This window comes from Ambystoma mexicanum, chromosome 1p, assembly GCF_040938575.1.
Source record: "Ambystoma mexicanum isolate Mex_15411 chromosome 1p, UKY_AmexF1_1, whole genome shotgun sequence".
NCBI lineage: Eukaryota > Metazoa > Chordata > Amphibia > Caudata > Ambystomatidae > Ambystoma > Ambystoma mexicanum.
In genome coordinates, this window is record NC_090921.1 from 1,259,989,284 (window position 1) to 1,260,012,052 (window position 22,769).

Consider the following 22,769-nt stretch of genomic DNA (forward strand, 5'->3'; position numbering starts at 1 on the left):
TAAACAGCAAAGCTATCCCTCAGCACCAATGTCACTCTCTTAGAATTCAGGTTACTCAGAAGTAAAGGAAGTGGCCCGGTCCGAGAGAGCAGGGCTACTCTTCAAGTTGCCTAGGCCTTACATGATTAGGCCTCATATAACAGAACTATCCCTTGGTGTACCCACTTGCCATTGGCTCCACCCTCACACAGCTGAGGTATGCCTCAGTTTACACAAAATGTACATGATTAAGCCTCAGACAGCAGAGCTATGTCACTGAAGGTAAACACTTACCGAGCTTGCTTCCAGGATGTCCCTCCACACAGGGCTGTCTTCTGTGAGCTCCGAGTACTCCAGGAGGTTTTCCAGGACCACCTGTCCGATGAGGTCATGGCGTGTGAAGCGGTCGAAGTCGTAGACGCTGAAGTGGAGCTTGCGGTTCTGCAATTCGTTGAAGGGTACGCTGAAGTGGAAAGTCTCGTTAAAGACAGGGTTCAAGGTCTTGCGGTGCACCTTCGTCTGGAACTTCTTCTTGCGGTCAGGGAGCAGGTAGATCTTGACATAGGGGTCAGAGAAGCCATTGGCATCCTTGGCAGGCAACTCCAGGGCCTTGAGGATCTTCACCACCAACTGCTCGGTGCTGTATAGGTAGCGCAGGACGAAGCTGATGCGGCCACAGCTGGTGGCCTGCTGCTTCTTCATCTCGGCATCGGCTGAACGTTGCTTATACAGCTCAGGCTTGATGTGTCCGATACTTGTGGCCTGCTCTGGTTTCTCATCAACATGGCCCCCAAAGTCTGGGCTAGACAGCTGCTGGGTCATAGGTCGAGGCAGAGTACTATACCTAGGCATTAGGTAGAGGGAAAAAGCGTTAGTGCAATGGCAGGCACCACACGTCATCATGCACATCAGATGAAGGTCAGTACTTCAACAATCATCAGTTACTGTTCTGTAGCCTCAGGCCAAGAGCCCCATCCAGGTCCAGTAATGCAGCTCCTGAAGACAACAGGTGCCTCACAAACAAAGCTCTATAGTCTCTACCAGTGACCACTTTGAGAGCATCCAAAGAAAACCTCCAAATATCACCAGTGTCCACACTGAGTGCCTCCTGTACAGACCTCATATGTCATCAGTGCCCACTCTCTTCAAGGATGCCTGTGCATTGGGGACTGCGCATGTGCACAGCTAAACTTACCCTGAGACCTGGCCTCCCCTCTCACCCACTCCGCTTCTAAAGTTTTGTGAAGGGAGAGGAAATATTATCTCCTGAAATGCGAAACAGGCTAGCACTCGGACGCCAATTGGGCGACTGAAGTCATGCCCATTTCATCCTCACATCCAAATCCTGAGGATGTTCGAATGAGTATACATAATTCATGGTTATAAATGCCTTAATGTTAGGATCATTGTTGTGAATATTGAAATGGACACCAAGCCCAATGTGCATTATGTGCACAATGATTCAAGCAAACAATCCTGCTATGACATATTTGCCGAATATGAAGATCTGTGGTAATGCGCATGTTCCCAAAAACCTCTTTAATTTGATTCAAACCAGCCAGGAACCTTTATTCGGGCTATTTGTCCTCTAGCCCTTTATTTTAAGGGTATTTCGAACACGTATGATAGAAGTCTACCAAAATGTTCATGCTGGAATAATAACCTTCTATTAGAAAAATATTGAATTGCTTATTCTTGGTTTTCATAATCTTCTTTGCTCAGTAGGACAAATGTAGAATTCTGACTGCACACACGCATTCTAGCCTTCACAGAAGGTGCCGCACCTTGGACGTCGGCCCCCCGAGGGCGTTCCCACCACAAGCGCATTGAGGCCATATTAAGGGATAAAGGTGCTATAGAAATGACAACTGCTACTTCTTCAATAAATACTGGAAGTGATTATTAGAAATGAACATTAACACATTTTCAAAGTAGCCAATTTACAATAGTAGTCCAATAACGTCTCCTTTTTAAAAAGCTTATTTTGCAAAAAAAAACAAAAAAACTTGCCCTGGTCCTCTCTCCAAGATATCTGTGTGCAGTGGCTGGGGGGCCAGGGGTTCTAGCATATGCCTGATGTCAAATCTTGCCCACCAAGAGCCAAAGACATTGAATGAGAGAGAGAGAGAAAGAGAGAGAGAGAGAGAGAAAGAGAGAGAGAGAAAGAGAGAGAGAGAGAGAGAGAGAGAGAGAGAGAGAGAGAGAGAGAGAGAAGTTGCCCATCTGGCTGCATCCATTTCATTGCATTTTGCAGTGGGACATCTCAGCGCATTTCACTGTCTGGGGTTCATATAGGGCATGGGGGTAAAGTAGGGTCATGATGGGGTGATTATTGTTATTATTTTTATTATTATTGTATTTATTGAGTGTGGACCTGGCTTTGAAAAGCAACAGAGCACTTTACAGAGGTAAACAAGAAGACAGATACACAGGTATACAACAGTAAAGATGCATAATGGAGTGCTTTTCAGAGGTAACAACTGAACAGATATACAGCAGGTTGTAGGATAGAGAGGGGCACATAGGAGGGACACGACTTTACAGGGTGGCAGGGAGGAGAGGGACGGGCGGCATCTAGCGAGTCAGGTGGTGCTGGGGGTGACGTGATGGCCTGTTGAGAAGGAGAGACTCCTGAAGAGGTGGGTCTTTCAGTCTTGAGTTCTTTTCTAAATTGTAGGAGTGTGGGGGTGAGTCTGATGCTGACGGGAAGCAGGTTCCATAGGTCCTCACTACAAGTTTACCAGTAAACCGTATACGTGCTGTCATTACTGGTTACCAGCACTTTTACCGGACTGGCAAAGTATGAGTATGCTGGAACACAGTTGCCGGAATAACCAGCACTGGTAACACCAAGTCCGGTAATACCAGCACAATGGTATCACTGCCACTTTGCGAGTATGGATTTGCCAGTAATACCGGAAAAACCAGGCCAGAGATACCACCACCTCAGAGCAGCCAGTAAAAGGACACAGGTGACAGAAATAAGGCTGCAGGTTCACACAATGTACCCAGGTGCACCATATAATTACAGGAGCAGCATTGAAGGGCCACACCATCCCCAAGAACGCCTTAAAAAACAACAATGTTGCCACTCATTGCTGCTACCAGGAACCTGGAGGTGTTCCATGCTGATGTCCAGCTGATGGTGCTGGAGCAGCAGCACTGGCAACAGGAGGCCAGGGATAGGAGGAAGAGGAGGGTGGGGTTAGAGGAGTAGAGAAGCAAATGTACACATCACTCATATTGGAAGAACAGTGAGAAAGCACGGTGCATGACACCTGGTATTGTCCCAATAACGCATCAAAGATATGAAAGAAGTTATGTGCTTAGACAACCATACCAAATGTACCCTTGAACTAATGTGGTAGAAGGAAGTTTGCAAACACCACTGGACATAGAAGAACAATATGTAAAGTCTGACAGGTGTAAAGTAACGTCATGAAATGACGAAGACTCACTGAAACGAGATATAGAATGAAGATGTGACAGAAGTAACAAAGTAAACAAATATGTGAATACGAAGAAATCATAAACACTTAGAAGATAAGTAAGGAGAAATGCAGTAGATGTATATACATAAAAACGCAAGGTAGATGAGACATATAGAAGCTTGCTAAATGTAAGAAATATAACGCGAGTAAAGCAGCCATGATGAAAAGATGGACGTCAGTTTCCCATAATAGTAAGCTAAAAAACCCCAAGGGAGAGATTAAGGCTGCAGCGCTGACAGGCACAGAAATACAAATTGGTGCAAGAACAAAGAATATTTGTTTGACTCATGATCAAGGATGCCGCAGCAAGAAGCAATTGCAAAGCACCAAAGGAGTTGAAGATGATAATCCATGTACGTAGGACATATTTCTCTTAGATTAAGTAGAGGAGTAACCATTTGCGAGTGCCAAGTATTGGACAATGAAAGATGCAGAACGCATATGCAAGACAGAGCAATCAAGTCTCCAGAGGCCAAAGAGAGTAATATCACCTAGTACAATTGAATTAAATAGCACTAAATAGGAGGATAAGATGGACAAAATCATGGTCTCCTCATGCATGGTGCAAGACCAGAAAACAAGGCCTACTTATAACTCTCCAGGCACAGACAGCAATGTACCCTCACTCCCTTTAAAGTCCCAGAGAAGAGAACAGTCAGCAAGATCAACTACAAAGAAGACGCCTTGGCTTAGAGCCTAACTGATGGGAGATGGTAGACTAATTGGACAAGTAGGCAGTTGTCTGACGTTGTTCCCCGCATCTGGTTTTCATTTTGCTTACGTGCTGCTAACGAGCCGAAATTCCACGTTTGGAAGTGGGTGCCAACCAATCAGGACGGCTTATGTGATGATGGACTATACATTGTTGCACAAGCCAATCCGTGGCTATTATTCTACTATTATCCGTATTATACGTAGTTAAAGGTAGTTTGAGGCATACCTATTTGATAAGGGGCAGCCAATGATGTTACTAACACCTAAATACATTATAGGTATATATGTTCCCTTAACCTATCCCTCTGCCCAATAGGTTTTTGCTATTTGTCACGTAGGATGACGTCATAGCTGAAATACATTGAGGTATAAAGTCTTTGTGTAACTGACATTTATTCAAGAATGTGTGAGCTGCGATTTGTTATGCTCGCCAGATTTCCCTACTTTATTGAACTGATATTAAAGTAGTGTTTTGCCATATTCTTTGAGTGTGTCTGGTTATTTGGGCCTGAAATCAGTTATTGTACTAATCCGGTCTAGCACTTGATATGCTCCAGGTGCGAGGCAGAGGCGTGCCGTGATCCCTCGCACAAGAGCCACACCTTGGGGCCTCACAGACTGGCAGATACTTACCGTTTACCGCCTAAACAGGGAGACCATTCATGACCTCCTGACCGACATCCAGGAGGACATTGGGAGCAGGATCAGCATCAGGACAGCCATACCACTGCTGGTGAAGCTGGTTTTGGTCCTGCACTTACTGGCCATTGGCACATTCCTGCATTCCTTGAGCCAGCTTCATGTCATTTTCCAACATGCCTTCCCCAGATTGCTGGTGCAGGTACTGGAACACCTCCTGCACCGGGCCAACACATTACCCCCACCCCAAACACACAGGCACAGATAAACACCACCAAGGCCCATTTCTATGCAATTCCAGGCATGCCCAATGTGATGGCAGCATTGGACTGCACACACATAGAGCTGGTGCCCCCCCATACCTTAGAGGAAGTCAGAAACCGAAAGCAGTTCCATTCCCTCAATATCCATGTGACCTGTGTTGCCAACGTGACCATCACGCACTGCAGTTCTCGGTTCCCAGGATCAAGCCATGACTCCATGGTCCTGCGGAACAGCACCCTGACGGCTTATATGGCACGTCAAAGAGGACAAAGGACCTGGACGTTGGGTGAGAACATGAACATTTACACCTACATTGCAGCATGAGTGACAGGCAAGGGGGGGACTATGTCACACATGCATGTCCAGCAAGCACCCTGCACATGCAGGACCAATCATCAACCAGTGCATGCCACAAATGACAGGCCACAACACGCAGGAGTAGCACATGACTGGATGTGTAGCAGTCACTGACCAGGCCATATCAAACCAAAAAGGACATTCACATGTAATGCACTACAGATACCAGAATGCAACACCCGGCTAGCTACAATTCCAGTGAATCTATAGAGTGGGCCACCTAGGATCAAGAGATATATGTCCTGGTGAGACATGGGACATGCATGAACAGACTGACCATTGAGATTCCGCTGTCACGGGCAACACTAGTGCTGAGCATTATTACTCACACATATGTCCTTACCCCTTGCAGGTGACTCAGGATACCCACAGCTTCCGTGGCTGGTGACCCCTCTGAGGAAACCCCAGACGCAGAGAAATGTCATACAACTGGGTGCATGTGAGGACCAGGGTGACCATCGAGCATTTCTTTGGGATCTTGAAGGTGCGTTTCAGATGCCTACGCCAGTCTGGGGGTGCAGTCATGTACAGGCCAGAGAATGTGGGGCAGATAGTCCTGGGCTGTGAAATGTTGCATAATATTGGCGTCAGATGCAACATACTCCTAGCCAGTGAATGATGCTGATGATGCGGGACCAGCCGGACCAATGCACGTGCACATGAGGGCCAGGGATGGGTGCATGGCCCGTCAAGAACTCGGAGAACTTTTTTTGAGTACCCCTTTCATTCTGCACTCCGCTTGCACCTTACTGCATCTGATGCACACACACAATAAATACTTGTACCAAAACAGGAATGACCACTCATTGCTTCTAGTGAAAACTGTGTATTAAAAAACAATGTGCACGCTCCAACACCCTGTGCCCCCATCCCCCTTCTGCCTCCCCAAACACCCATCTGCCCAGACTACTTCCCCTCCCTCCTCCCTCTTCCCAAACACCCCCTCCCCGCACACCCCTCTTCCCATCCTCACACCCCTTCTCTACCTCACCAAACACCCCCCTCCCTACACACACCTCTCCCCAAACACACTTTCTCTTCCTTAGCCCGGTCCTCAGGGACTCTGGATTTCATACTCCCAGACATGTTTGCACTTCCATTTCTGGTGGATGGCAGTAGGAAGTGGGGGATTTAAAATGGATTGAGTTTTCAAAATGGCCGCCGGCGAGCTTCCTGTTCCTGCATTGATGCTATTTCCGGTGCAAGTGAATCTAGTTGTTTGGGTGCCGACATCACTTTTGTTGGCACATTTCTGCTGGACACACGGGCGCATTGCTGTCTACGCTGGTAATTCCAGCATGCCAGTATTACCGTTTCCGGCAGGGGGTGTGCGTGCACACGTGGATCTGTAATATGCCAGTAATTCTGGCGGTCCTTTCCTTTTTGCAGCAGCAAATATCAAGTCTGCACATGTCCTGGCTTCTGGTGGTGTGCTCTCTGCCAAAGATGCTGAGTTTCTCCGTGAGGTAGCTGGGTGACCAGAAGGCGATTGCCTTATAGATGATGCAGCAAGACTTCAAAGTGATTTACGCATTCAGTGTGAGCCAGTGGACGTCAATGAGGGCGTGGGTGATGTGGCCATATCTGCGTAGACCCTTGATGAGGCATGCAGCCCCGTATAGGACACTTCTCAGGAACCCAAAGGAGGACAATGGGATGCCTTCAAGGGGGGCATTGCCCCATTCAGCTGAGAGGGGACCAGTGCTTGAATGGGGGATCTAAAGCTGTCAGTTGGGAGGAAGGGCTTGACTTTCTGAAAGAGGGAGAGCTGATACCAAGCTGTCTGAATGTTCTTAGCTATGTGTGTCTTGAAGGAGAATTGTTTGTCAATGTGGATCCCAAAGAACTTGGCGCAGGAAGTGAGCTTGTGTGTGAAACCCTCAGGGTTCATGGTTAATAACCAGGTCTGTATGTCTGGGTGTTGGTTTTGAGCCTGTGTATGTCCTTGATGGAGTCGATCTTGAGGTATAGCTGTGTGTCAATGGGGTATTGGTGGATTTAGATGTTGTGTGTGAATAGCAGAGCTCCCAGCGGCTCCATGTACAGATTGAAGATAACTGGGGAGAGGATGGGACCCTGTGGGACTCCACGGGTGCCGGGTAGCATTGGCAATCTAGAGGAGTCTTTCTGAACAAACTGCTTTCGGTTGGCAAGGTAGGACTTCAACCAGGATAGGACAAAGTCACTCGCTGAAACCCATGCAACGATGTAGAGTGTCCATGAGCACCTGGTGTACTTTGCCTTGGCTGTGTTGATTAGTTGTGGGCGGGTTGCTCAGAGTTCTTTGTGGAGTGCCAGGTTGGATGCAATCATGGAGTGGCATCAGGTTTTCACTTATTTCCTCATGACTCTTTTGCTGAGGTTGAGTTCTTGCGTGTACCAAGGTGAAGATGGTTTTGGGTTGCAGGTGTGTTGTTTCAGAGGCACGTGTCAGTCTATGGAGGCTGAGAAGGTGGCATTGAGTGCTTCCAGCAGAGAGTCGTAATTCGGTTCGGGGTGTTCAGTCCATGTGAGGTGGAGGTTGGCATGGTCTTAGTCAGGGCTTCCGCCAGGGAGTTTCTGAAGGGCCTGAAGGATTGTCTGGTGGGTTTCTGCTGGGAGTGCTTGACTGGGGTGGTCTGCAGGATATTGAAAGGCACAGATAGGTGGTCAGACCAGCCAAGTGGGAGAGGAGAGCTGAAGAGGAGGGAAGGCAGTGCTGTGATGATTCGGTCAAGGATGTTACCTTTCTCATGTATTGGGTCTTTCATGTGCTGTGTGAGGCTAAGGTTGGCGAGAAGGCCGATGAGAGCTTCCTTCATTGGTTTGGAGGCGTAGTTGCATGGGAGGTTAAAGTCGCGTAGGAAGATGTTGTTGGCATGCATGAGGGACTTGGTGGTGACCAGGTCAGTAAAGTCTGAGATAAGGTGGTGTGTGGTTTGGGTGGTCTGTAGATGAGATGGAAGGTGGCAGTGTCCATCAGGGAGAGCAGGAAGTGGCAATAAAGGACTTCAAATGGGCCAATGTTGTCAATGTCAATTCTGGTGCAAGATCAGAAGGTCTTGTGATGACTGCAAGTTTTCTGCCCGTCTTGTTCAGCGAGTCTCTGTGTTGGATGCTATAGCCATCAGAGACAAGGACGTCCAGGATCTGGGTGGAGGTGGGTGTCAGCCAGGTCTCGTGGTAAAGATGGTGTCAAGGTCATGTGTAGTGATGAGGTTGGTGATGTCTCAGCAGACGTTGGTGAGCATCACTTTCTGTGTTGTGAACGGTGAGGGGTTGCTGATGGGCTTGATGCGCATGTGGATGAAGTTCCTGCATTGCAGAGTCCATGCGTTGGAGGAGTGACAATGTCATTGTGATGGTGGGGATGGCCTGTGGGGACAGAGGGAGAAAACACATGTTAGTGAGTTTTTACCTGTTGTCTGAGTAGTGGTTTGGGCCCTCGGTCCTCCCAGTCCAAACAGTTCCATACAGGAATTGCCCTTTACTTCGGACACCCTTGCAAGAAAGACCTTTGTTGTAAGAGTTAAGAAAAGAAAAAAAGAGGCAGGGCCAGAGGCGTAGACAGGGTAGGGCCTGTGCGGGCACAGCCCACTCAGCAGCAGTGAGTGGGTATTTACAGATGTTAATGTCACTGCGGTCGGCCCAACTACATTTGCTTCAGGCCCCATTCGCTAGACAATTCCTGTCTGTGCCTCTGGGCAGGGTTAAGAAGGTGGGTGGGGCTTAGGCTCACCAACTGCAAAGGAAAAGAGACTGGAGCGCTGCTTAAATAGGGGAAAAGGGTGGCAAAACAGGAAGCAACCAACAGGGTGATGGGCGAAGAGGGGTTAATGCGGGCAGTAACTGTGGTATGGGGGGCTGGCCCAATAAAGAAACACTTCTGTAAAATGCAGAGAGATGTCCCAGGTGTTATGTTATGTTATGCAATCTTATATAGCGCACAGTCGCCCGAGAGCATCATGGTGCTGGAGAGGAACAGAGAGAAGCCCCAGATTGAACAACCCATCAGCCATCATTCACTAAGGTCAGAATAGATGGATTTTTAGGGCTTTCCTAAAAGCCAGATGGTTGGAGATTTTTTCAATGCTAAGGGCAACTTATTCCATAGCTGCGCCGCAGCAATAGAAAAAGCAGGCCCCCCAATCCATGAGCGACGGAAAGATTGCACACAGAGCAAGCCAGCTGATATTGACCGCAGGGAACGCTTTGGAATATAGCGTACAAATTTAGTGCAGAGATATTCCGCTCCCTGGTCATGCAGAGCCCGGTGTATAATACATAGCGCCTTGAATTCAATACGCTGGGCAACTGGAAGCCCATGCAGACGGCTTAGAACTGGGAAAAATGTGGGCACCATAAGGTGACCCCGTAGGCACAAGTGCTGTGAGATTTTGAAGGCATTGTAGTTGGTGGACCAGGCCCTTAGGTTGTGCCAGATAGAGAGAATTGCAGTAGTCCTCCCGAATCAACACCATCGCAGCCATGACCGGCGGGCGCAGCGATGGTGGTATCATATGAAGCACCTTTTAAAAAATGTTCAAATGGAAAAACCCAGTCTGGCAAACAGCCGATACCTGGGCATCCATAGATAAGGTGGCTGTCATAATCACCCCTAGATTTTTCACCTTAGCCGTGGGGACAGGAAGAAAACCCAAAGAAGAAGGCCAAAAAGTAGCAATCTTCAGCCAGTTAAGGCCCATCCACTTCCCCACGGCAGACAGGCACTGATGAAGGCACAACGACACCTCCGCCCGAACGAGATCTGGGTGTAGTCAGCATAAGAATAGCACCTGACGCCGAAGGAGCGGAAGAGGCACACTAGTGCCCAGATGTAAATGTTGAAGAGAATGGGAGATAAAGCGGATCCCTGAGGCGCACCACAACTAAGGTGACAAGAATTAGAGGAAAAAGGGGAAAGCAAAAGAGATTGAGATCTGTCAGCCAGGAACAAGGAAAACCAGGCTAATACTTGACCGGATATACCATTTTGGGCCACGCAGGAGAGCAGGCTGGGGTGATCCGTTGTGTCGAAAGCCGCTGATAGATCTAATAAATTCAGGGCTCCGATAACTCCTGCATCCACCAGCCTGGCCATGTTGTCCAGGACAGAAACCAGGATGCTCTCAGTGCCCCTGCCCGACTAAAAGCCTGACTGGGCCGGGTCAAGATAGCTCAAGAAAGCTAGACAAGAGAGGGGAGAACAGTAACTCCAAGAGTTTCATAAGAGCAGGTAGGAGAGAAATAGGACAAGAATTAGATGGTAAAGAAGAGTCAAGCAAAGGTTTTTTAATAGGGTATTGCAGTTGCAGCTTTTAACTCAGGCGGGATAAAACCCTATTGGCAAGAGGCATTTACGGCATCCGTGATCATCAATAGAAGGTCAGACGAGATCTCCTTCAAGACTCTTAATGGCACAATATCAGATGGAGCGCTATATTTAATCTGTTGAATGGCCTTGAATACCAACTCAACAGAAAAGAGAGGGAAAGAAGACCAACCCGATCATATAGCAACCATAACAGATACAGAAGATATATTGCCAATAATAGATGTAGTGACAGGTAGTGCAAAGCTAGCTGAAATGTTGGCACAAATAGTTTTGATCTTTTTGATGAAAAACTGGGATAAGGAATCACAGAGCTCCTGGGTCGGCTTAACAGTAGGTGTACAATTTACTGAGGAGGATAGAGATTTAACAGTTGCAAAAAGGGACTTGGGCTGGCACAAGGAGGTGTCATGTCTCTGGGCGAAATTAGATATTTTTGCAACTAAAATAGCAGAAGAGTAGGCCGTAGAGCAAGGCCAATAGTGGATCTTAAAACGGGGATCATAATCTGTATGCCACTTCCGTTCCGCTTGTCTAAGTTTCAGTCGAGCGGACCTCAGTTGCTCCGAAAACCATGGCTCCGAAGGAAGCCTATGGAGTTGAGGAAGCCGAAGTGGGGCTGGCACGTTGGCAGCTGCCTGAAGAGCAGCAGACAGAAGCGACAGAGAGGGAATCGTAACAGCTGTACATTTGGCTTTAACAGAGGATGCTAGGCCTTGAAGATTGGCCGAGCGCCAAGCACAATGCCAAACCCTAGCTGGCGTAGTCTTAGGTTGTCCTCACACTAGTGAAAGTGAACAGGTCACTAAATAGTGATCTGTCCATAATATGGGCTCTCTAGATAGAAAGGTAAGTAGGGTTTTATTAGCCAATACTATATCGAGAGTGTTCCCCATTTTATGGGTGGGCCCTACAACATGCTGGTAAAAGTCAAGATCAGACAGGCTGGCGAAAAAAGCATTAAGGGCAGGAGCCCTAGAAATATTACATTTCAGGTTTAAATCAACCAGTGCAATCAAAAGTGTATGTTTGACATGGAGCTCTGCTATGAGGTCAACTAGAGGCTCAAGTAAACCTGCGAAGGACCCTGGAGGGTGACAGACAACCAGAAAATGACAAGAGAAAGTAGGGGAGATCACGCATCTCAGCAACATAGCCTCCACAGATAGAGAATGAGGACAACACAATTGAGTTAAAACAAAATCTGCTCTAAAAGTGGCAGCCACCCCACCTCCATACTGTGGAGCAGGGCGGTCCAGATGGACAATCTTATATTATAGGTGGTCAGATGTACCAGATTCTATGGTACGCCACCTAAAGCTGGTATAATTTAATGTATCTCACTTCTCTGTTAGGTGAGCAGCATGGCTCACAAGTGATATTGTCATGGTGAGCCAAGAGGCTGCCCAGAGTAGGGTTGTGGACTTATAACTAGTTAATGTCATTGTAATATTTGGTGCAACATTACATTCTTCTAAACGACTTATGAATGAAGTCATTTCTACAGTGCAACCTGAGCCGAATCACTTCTAGCAGATCTCAATTTTGACACATTCATACTAAAGTAGTGATTGACCTCAGGTCAAAATACATTAATAAGTGCAGAAGCCAAGACTTGTGGTCAGGTTTCCCAGTTTAACAGTGCGAAATATAGCCAGTAGATCAGCTCCCTCCCAGCCCATCTGTAGTAGTACACCAACAAAGACTGCCTTGTGCACATCTGTGTTTCAATATGTAAGTTAATAATATGGATCCAACAGAGCTGGCTCGAAAAGCATGCACATCAGATGAAAAATCAACTTTTCAAAATGTTTGAAATCTCTATGGAAACATTAGGCAGTATAATTATGATTCACTCTCACTGGAGGGCCAAGGCACAAACGAGAATTCATCTTTGCAAATAGATTACAAGATTATCCAGCAACCCAGAATACCAGATACGATTTTGAAATGGGAGTATTTTACTCCCTAGTTTTTGAAGTTGGGTCTAAACTTATTTTTTAGTGAGTGAATAACCAATTCCCATGCCCATTGGGGTATGTTTTCACATACCTGTTTTAACCCGAAAACAGAAGTTATTTCACAATCCAAACTCCCTTACAGCTGGTAATACCTGCAATGATACCTTCAAGTACCTCATCAGAACGGGCGGCATAAATATTAAAGCTCCTTTATGTGGACATCTTCTGGTTTGCAATACAAACCGTGCATGCATCGAAATGAGGAGGCGACAGAGATTCTGAGCTCAAGAAATGTGAACAAAGATAGATTTACAATCTAGATACAGTTAATCACGGCCTAAATTCATCAGTAGAATGGAGCAGTTTCACATAGACATCACAAGCTAATCAGAGAGCAAGGCCCTTCCATCAACTGTGGTAATACGCAGATACCCTAAAAGTGCAAAACACAAAAAAAAATCCTTCAAATCAACCTTGACTCTTGAGTCTCCCCAGTGCAAGCATTTTTTCATAATTTGGTATAGATAAAACTTAGACTAACTGTTTAATACTAGTATGAACACTATGATGGATCAAAGTTTCTGAAATAACTTCTGTACGGGGAATGCCCAATAAAGTAAATAATACGCATTGCGACACACTAGCTATAAATGTATTATAGCTTCCAATATCAATGCACACACGGTGCAAATACATCAGAGAAACTACAGTCCAGCTAAAGAAAAATTGCAAATGGTTGAAAAATGTCTATAATGCGGCAAATTAATATAGAATCCTCGATTCTATATTAAATTGAAGAAAGGGACTAATAGGCTCCTCTATTTCCATCGGAAAAACAACAGAATAAAAAAACAAACTCGCTAGATATGAGAAAACACCAACACAATATGGCGGCTATTCATGCCAGTATACGAATCACAGAACCCAGACACGCTAACCACGCGGCGGACTCCTGACTGCCACAGAAAACGATCCCAAACAGCGCCGAGAGGAACGCAGCAGATTCTCGTAGCTGTTTAACGTCAAGGCTGGAAAAAATAACGCGATCGGCGGTGGGACTACAAACACATTTTGGAAATACCAAATATGTAAGTAATTTAAGGATACGGGCACCACAGTAATTACAACAGTAGCGTCCCCGTGCTGAGCTAAACAAAACAAATGAACAAGCACTTGATTGACTTTAAAGAAATAATAGAAAAAAATATATCTAAAATATGTTGAAATTACCCGTGGCCATACTAGACATATTAAGACCTAAAGTATGCCATCAGTAGAAAGATTGAACTAACAGAAGCATGAGAAAACATAGTCATTCACTGACAAGTGTATTCTGTATTACAGATTTTGCGACACAGACGCCAGGGGACCACTCCGGTGGTGATAGTGCGCAGTACAAATGTCCATTAACATTAACAAAGAATTAAGCTTGCAAGCTACAAATGTCCATAGCAAAATCATCGAAGACATAAACAGAGGAACAAAGAAATGATCTCTCTTACACGCTGAATCCTACAAGAAGGTTCTTTGACAAGCTAATGCCGCCATCCCAAGTGACACGAGGTTAGCTATTTATTTAAACGTATAGATAAAGTGATATAACTGAATAGAGTGTACATCCTAGTGGTACATATATTTATTGTGTATCACAGATAAGAAGAAATGGCAAACTCTAAATGTAGAAGCAAATCAACATGCAAAAATGAATTTGGCAACCTTCTAACACACAAAAAGAGATATCCTCCTTTGTTCAAGATAAAGAGGAAGCCTCCAATCCGACTAAGGGCATAAAGCAGGTTGGCCTTTCACAGTATATGGGCTGATACTCTCCGCAGATCATGTCTCCCAATTTGGGTTTTAATTTGATGGATGTTTTGTTTTATTGCACTGACTTTTTCGAATTCACCTTTGGGGTTCCTGTGTATACTTTGCTAACAATAAGAATCAAAATGTGTCCTGAAGACGGCCAAAACAAGAAGGAAGAGACACTAGGGATAGTGTTTAATGTTTTTTTTTCAGAGCCGAAACATATGTAGAAAATCCAATGGATAGTAATAGAAATCCTAATACATGAGAGAAGACAACAGCTGACTCTCAATTTACTTATGTACAATAACAGCCTAAACTTGACTAAATATACAAAATCCAGTTGAAATACGAAAATTGTCAAAACAGTGTACATATATTGTTATGTCACATACTAACCCCACGATCTGGTAAAATATCGGATTACAAAAGTTTTTGACTAATTTGTTTTATGTTGATGTGCCTTGTGGAAAGTGGATATAAGGTCTTAAACTGGTTTTTACTTGTGAAATATTAGTGTTTTTTTAAATAAAATTTGTCTGAAATGTAGTAGTCTCCCTGCATTGACATGATAAATGTACTATGTCTAAAATTAGCAAAAAGTACGATTGTGAAAGTCTGCCACATATACAAGCGGATTGAGAAAGGGGTAGTCGGTATTAGACTCATTGTGGATTGCTCTCTCTCCCTCAGATGTCCGACCCCTCTAAAGTTGATTTCACTCCTATACAGAACTACATATACGCCTGGATTCCCCACACCAAGTATCTCCTACCCAGAGCTCAATATATACCAGGATTCCCCACACCAAGTGTCTCCTACCCAGAGCTCAATATATACCAGGATTCCCCACACCAAGTGTCTCATATCCGTATCTCTATAAGCACCAGGATTCCCCACACCAAGTATCTCCTACCCAGAGCTCAATATATACCAGGATTCCCCACACCAAGTGTCTCCTACCCAGAGCTCAATATATACTAGGATTCCCCATACCAAGTGTCTCCTACCCAGAGCTCAATATATACCAGGATTCCCCACACCAAGGGCCTCATTACACAGACGGCGGTAAGGGTTAACGGTCACCGTTAATGGCAACGGTGACCGTTAACCCTTACCGCCGTACTACGAGGTCCCTTTGCGGGTTGGTGCTTTAACGCCTGCTTTTTGCAGGCGTTAAAAACCAACCCGCTAAGGGACCTCGGAGCTAATTACGGCACCGCAAAATTGCGGTGCCGTAATTAGCGCCTTCCCCATTCCCATGGAGCCCTATGGGGCAGAAATGGGGAAGGGCAATGGCGGAAGGGGGATTTACCGCCCCTCCAACCTTGGAATGGGGCGGTAAATCCCCTTTCCGCCAAGGCGGTGCCGGTATTTTACCGGCATGAGCCATGGCGCTAATAGCGCCATGGCTCACCGCCTTCCGTGTAATGAGGCCCCAAGTGTCTCCTACCCAGAGCGCAATATATATACCAGGATTCCCCACACCAAGTGTCTCCTATCCGTATCTCTATAAGCACCAGGATTCCCCACACCAAGTGGCTCCTACCAAGAGCTCAATATATACCAGGATTCCCCACACCAAGTGTCTCCGACCCAGAGCTCAATATATACCAGGATTCCCCACACCAAGTGTCTCCTATCCGTATCTCTATAAGCACCAGGATTCCCCACACCAAGTATCTCCTACCCCGAGCTCAATATATACCAGGATTCCCCACACCAAGTGTCTCCTATCCGTATCTCTATAAGCACCAGGATTACCCAAACCAAGTATCTCTTATCAAGAGCTCTGTATGCACTGACATTCCCACACCTAGTGTCTCCTATCCAGAGCTCCATATACACCAGGATCCCCCACGCCAAGTGTTAAGACTGGCAGAGGGGGTCTGTGGTTCTACCCACTATATGGATGGGGTAGAGGCACAGAGGCACCCCAGCCAAGGCTCTCAAATGGTAGTAGTGGGTGAGCAACTAAATGTGAGAATCAAGGGAGGTGATGCAGGCTGGTTCTCAGGTACAGTGAATCCCAAAGCCCTCCACAATGGAATGTCCACACAGTTATTTTATCAGATACAATTAGGTGTAGGTGAATATATACAAATTAATAAAACTCTCTTTGCACTCAGGAACTCTACTTCAACATTCAACACAATATATCCAGGACTATGTAGTGCCACAGTTATTTTTAGCTTCAGCAATAATGCACAATTGGTAATTGTAATAAAATGCATCAGAATTACTAAACACTGTTCAACTTTAAACTACAAGTGTAGACATGTAGGCAATTACTTCCGAAAACTGGCAACATACTTTTCAGAGTCAAAATGTAATTCTGTGTAGGGATCCCCACACCTGGGCAACCTGTAATAAAAGGTAAGTTATGCTTTGATTTATGTTAATGTCCAGTCCTTCTATGTTCATTAATTGTCTGCTTTTATCTTTGCAGTTCCAAACACCCCAAAGTTCCTTGGAAGCAACAGGGGAGCCAGGCGCAAGACAAATCTGAGACAACTGGATGGCCCTGTAGGAGGAAGCCCCTCTTCCTCGTTACAGTACCATGGGTGCATTGGAAGGCAAAGTGGTGGAGTTTATCAGCTTTACTTGACGATGCCCCATGAGGATCGACCCCCTTTGGAAGAAGAAGTCATTGGGTCATTGCTGTAGAGCAGGAGAAGGGAACCACGCAGTGTCGGAAAGGCAGCAGTGAGGGTCTGTTTTGGTGGTCTCCTTGGTCATGTTGCTAGGCTGACTGTGGATGTCCCACAAAGATGAGACTCACTGTGAACCTTGAAAAGGCTTGGGAGGTGAGGATAAGTCCTTTGGTTTTAGTTTATGACCTTTGGTTGCAACGGGTGCAGTGGCAGAAGCAGGTGTCGGGTTTCATCGGTTTGTGGTTTGTTGCTGGTTGATTCTTCGATGCTGCAGCCACAGCACAGATGACAGAATGGTTTCTGGTGACTTGGACTTGAGCACTGGACTTCTCTGCGGGCCACCACCAAGTTTGAACCTTCAGGATTTGTTCCTTGATGCGAAGTAGCAGGAAACCCACTGGTGGGCACTTCTCTGCAGGCAGTGAGAATGGACTTCCTTGGTCATGGAAAAGTATACAGATGTCAGGTCTACAGTACCACTTAAAGAGTTCTTCAGTGGTTGGAACCTTTCAAGCTCCGGGTGTCGAGCAGCACTATGACAGAGTACCCCCTCTTCTGTCCGATACAGTTTTGTCATTTTTCCCAATTGTCGCAGACATCCTCCAGACCGTGGACAATGCTGATGGACTTCCTGGGCACATGAAGTCTGGTCACTCTTTTTCTGGACCCACAAAGATAGCTCTTCAGGATGGCAGGTACTCAGAACTAGCTTCTAGTACACTTTGGTGAAGCACAGCAGTTGCACAACACCCCCTCATAGCTATAGGAAGAGGTTGCCTGTGCACATTCGCCTGGATTCCCCACACCAAGTGTCTCCTAGCCATAGCTCCATATACACCAGGATCCCCCAAACCAAGTGCCCCCTACCCAGAGATCAAAATATACCAGTATTCACCACACCAAGTGTCTCCTGGCCATTGCTCCATATGCACCAGGATTTACAAAACTAAGTGCCTCCTATCCAGTCCTCCATATGCACTAGGATTCCCACACCAAGAGTCTCCTGTCCAGAGCTTCATATACACCAGGATTCCCCACACCAAGTGTCCCCTATCTATAGCTCCATTTCCACCAGGATCCTGCAAACCAAGTGTCTCCTGTCCAGAGCTCCATATACACCAGGATTCCCCCAGTCTAGTATCTCCTATCCAGAGTTCTATATAATATCCTTTATAAAACCTTCCACATATAGCTCCATGTCATGCGAGTCAACACAGCAAAGGTCATGGAACTGTATATAACAGGACTAAACACATCAGGATTCTCCAATGAAGACCTCCATAAAGCATCTTTTTCCATCCCACCGCTCTCTTATCCGAACGTATAACACCATTCCCGACAATTAACGTATCCTAATGAGAGTTCTTCATAATGCCCCTGCCCACACCTGAGGCCTCTTCCTCAGAGATGAAGCTAATCAACCTACTAACTCAACTCTGTCAGAGGTCAGGGTCAGAGGGCAGACAACCAGGAGGGGGAATGGAGCTTGAGTTAGGGCAGATGGAGTTTGAGGAGGTACAGATGGTGCTTGGGAAGGGAGAGAATGTTTTTGAGAAGGGGCAGTAGAACTTAGGAAGGGACAGACTGAGCATGAGGACGGGTATAGAGAGCATACGGAGGGGCAGGTGGAAAAAGCTATTCCTTTAGAAGGGGTCATGTCAGGGCAGGGAGACCTCAGGCCAGACTCAGTGTTTGTAGGAGATGGGGAGGGGCATGGAGAAGGATGTGGCTGCCAAAAAAGCTGGCCTTAAACCAAATGGAAGCATATTAGGGTAGAGCCTACAGTCTGCTATTCATACCTTTCCTATCTTGTTGCAGGATTTTCATGAATACCCATCTGCCTCACCTTGACTCCAGGGAGCCATCAAACACTCACTGTCACAGAGCCCTACACCTAACAGCCAACACCACAGCTCTGGTTCCTGCATCTCACAAGCCCACACTGTCACTTAGTGTCAAACACACTACCACACCCCATTGCATTTCAGCACACATTCCTGCACTGCCACTGAGCCCTCACATGTATTTGCTGTCAAAAAGCCCTATACCTAGCATCCAACACCACAGCTCTGGGCCCTTCATCTCGCAAGCCCACACTGTCACTTAGTGTCAAACACACTACCACACCCCAGAGCATTTCAGCACACATGCCTCCAACTAACACTGAGCCCTCACACAACTTTGCTGTCACAGAGGCCTACATCCAACACCCAACAGCACAGCTCAGGGCTCTGCATCTCACAAACACACACTGTCACTTAGTGTCAAACACATGACCACACTCCAGTGCATTGTAGCACACATGCCTCCATTACCAATGAGCCCTCACATGTCTTTGCTGTAAGAGAGCCCTACAACCAACACCACAGTGATCGCAGCCTACGCCTTGCGTTAGGGCCATGCCAAACACCACAGTACCAGACCTCCCACATCCAACACCACAGTGCTCTGCAGCACAGGAGCCTTTAACTTCCGCACAACCCTATAATCAAAACGACATATCTATGCTCTGCACCAAACACATCTTCACTGCCAGATAGCCTAAAACACCACTTCTGTGTGCCTGCATAGAATTGGAAATGCTACTACTCACTGCGGGAGGGACATTCATATTGGCTTATCTCTAATTTGGATCATTGGTGGTACTTAATGTCTATGGGCCTCATTACACGGTAGGCGGTAAGGGTTTACAGTACCGGTAAGGGCACCGGTACCGGTAAATCCTTACCGCCTTACCACGAGGTCCCTTTGCAGGACCCGACCTTAAAGGCTGGTGTAGACCAGCCGTTAAAGTTGGGACCCGCAAAGGGACCTTGGTGCTTATTATGATACCGCAATTTGCGGTACCGTAATTAGCTCCTTCCCCATTCCCATTGAGCCCTATGGGGCAAAAATGGGAATGGGGAAGGGCCATGGAGAAAGAGGGAATTACCGCCCCGCCAACCTTGGAATGGGGTGGTAATTCCCCTTTTCTCCATGGTGGTACCGGTATGGTACCGGCGGCAACCATGGTGCTAATAGCACCATGGTTTACCGCATAACGTGTCATGAGGCCCTACACCTCCACTAAAATACATTATGTGCAATGCATTGGAATTGGGAATTTGGAAAGCACAAATGCACACACACGTCTGACTTCCAAGTGAGAACATTGAAAAGATAACTCTTTTATGTAAGATATATTACCACTGAATACACTTTATTCGAAGACAGACAAACCAAGGGATATTCAAGTCCATGTAGCACCATTCCACACGGGTGGATCCCTTCTGCCTAGCACAGAAGAATGACTGTTTCAGTGGCCCACCCAGGGCTGGACTGGGAACCAAAAGTGGCCCTGGAATGTCATTTCAAAGGGCCCCATATTCCGCTGAAGGACCGAGCACAGCGCCTGACCCCAACCCTTCTATGAGGGGATTGCAAGTATCCCCACGAAGATGCTGAACACAATTAGCCACATTAGTGCATTTAAACCATGTTTTAATCATATATGCATTTCAAAAATTCATGTTTTAAATAAGTTCATGATCTTCCAAAGTAGATCTTCAACATCAAATTAAAATGCGACACCATAAAGGTGATTCTAAATGTGATACTACAGCATCAGCGTTTAATAAAATCAGTATCTTTAAGTTGCCGTTCTTTTATTTGTTACAATATGAAACACTTGTGTATAGGCACGCAATAAATGAAATATCATATCATATCATAAATATTTTAAGGTTTGCACTCCCTGATAACATGCTCCTCAATGTTGCAATTCTAAGGTAGATTTCGCCAAGAAATTTCTTGGGTTAAATTGTGCTCCAGAAAAGGACAGTCAATGAGGTTTTCTTCAATGCAAAGTGCAGAGTAAGTGAAAGGCAGCGTAAGAGAGTCCCACATTGGTGGCAAGCGCTCAAAAACTCCAGCTTGCCAGACGGAAAATTAGCCCAAACAGTGGAACAGTACTATTACAAAAACATACATTTATCCTTTAAAACAAAATCAATGCCTACAAACGCAGAAGCGCATGAAATGAATCGCCATTCTTTGTTTTGTTATGTTGCACAATGTTTGCACTGTGACCTGTGACATATTTATGATACTCCGAATTATACTAATTCGTGTTTGAATAATTGCATTTACAAAAGTTCCTTTGCTTGCAGAATAATGAAATGTGACACATTATTTTTGAGAAATCTACCTTAGAACTGCAACATTGAGGAGCATGTCACCAGGGTGTGCAAACCTTTAAATATTTAAATATTGTCACAAATAAAAGAAAGACAACTTAAAGATGCTGAGTTTATGAAATGCTGATGCCATAGTGTAACATTTATGGTGTTAGATTTTATTTTGACATTGGGAAGGACCCGCTTTGAACCTCCTCATTGGCTGAGATGCTGCCATGCCCCCTGCCGGGTACAATGGCCGTGGAATCTCGGCCAAGGGATAACCGGCCGGGTAATGCCTCGCGAGGGCCAATCAGAATGGTTGTTTAACTCTGATTGCGCCTTCACCGGGTGCTGATATATATTATTAAGTTGTTAGGAACAAGGGTTGGCAAACAGTGGGCGTGGGGTCAAAAAGTCGAGTGCAGAATGAAAGCAGAAGGGCAGCAGAAGTCTAGACACATTGGGGCTCATTACGACTAAGCCGGTCTGGAAATAACGGTGCTGGTAAGCTTACAGGTACGGTTGTTTCCGGACCGCCATATACAGGTCTGGCTGCCAGAGCTGCTGTGCCTGACAGGTTGGACCCTGCTAGGAACAGGGGCCATGGTAGGCAGACGTCACAGAAGCACCGGCACTGTTATTAACGGTGACGGTGGTTCTGTGTTCCCCATTCACATAGAGTCCTTAAGGACCCTATGGGAATGGGGATTTACCATTTACTGGTGCCTGACTTTCTGGACTCCCAAAGTTGTAATCCCCTGGTGTTACCGGCAAGCCAGGTGCCAGTAAATCATTACGGTATGGCGCAAACCTGGCGGTAGTACTGGCATGGTTACCGCTGGACTCGTAATGAGCCCCATTGTCTCTCTGCCCAGACACCCCTGTGAGTTGTGTGTTTTTGACAATAGAGGACCTTGGACAGATCCTGCCTTCCAGGATGTTGTGAATGCCTTGCGGTGCACGGATCTGTGCAGACACTGAGACATGCTTATTGTGTAACATTCCAGAAAACAACAGGTAGGATTTGAAGCCCAGTATGATCACACATTACACCCCCCAACCTCCAATAACCTCTCAGATGTTAACTAATGAGCTTGACGTAGATGCTGAAATTACGACGTCGGTTTGTCTATTAAGAGATAGGGTTGAGTCAAGATAAATGCCTACGGTTTTAGTATCATTGGATACCTTGATGGCAGAGGTGTTGCTAAGGGGGGGGGTGAGGAGGCTATAGCCCCGGGTCTTTTGGTTGTAGCCCCAGATAGAAGCTCAAGAGCTACAACCAAAGGTCAAACTAGCCCTGAGCCCCTACAGTCCTGACATTAGTGTAACCCTGGATCTTTTCCAGACCTAGCAACACCCCTGCTTGATGGCATTGCCATCAATGATGAAAGATTTGAAAGCAGGATCTAATCTGTTGAGTGTGTGGTGGGAAC

General features: G+C 46.1%; 1 protein-coding gene across 4 annotated transcripts in view; it reads right to left on the minus strand.

Moving 5' to 3' along the window:
* The window catches only part of SYT3 (synaptotagmin 3), an 835,659-nt gene that overhangs the window by 214,980 nt on the left and 597,910 nt on the right, over positions 1–22,769 (minus strand). For all 4 annotated transcript variants that reach the window (XM_069605085.1, XM_069605103.1, XM_069605091.1 and 1 more), the window contains exon 7: positions 274–823. In XM_069605085.1, the coding sequence (XP_069461186.1) occupies positions 274–823 (550 nt within the window). The remainder of the gene's footprint in view (positions 1–273; positions 824–22,769) is intronic.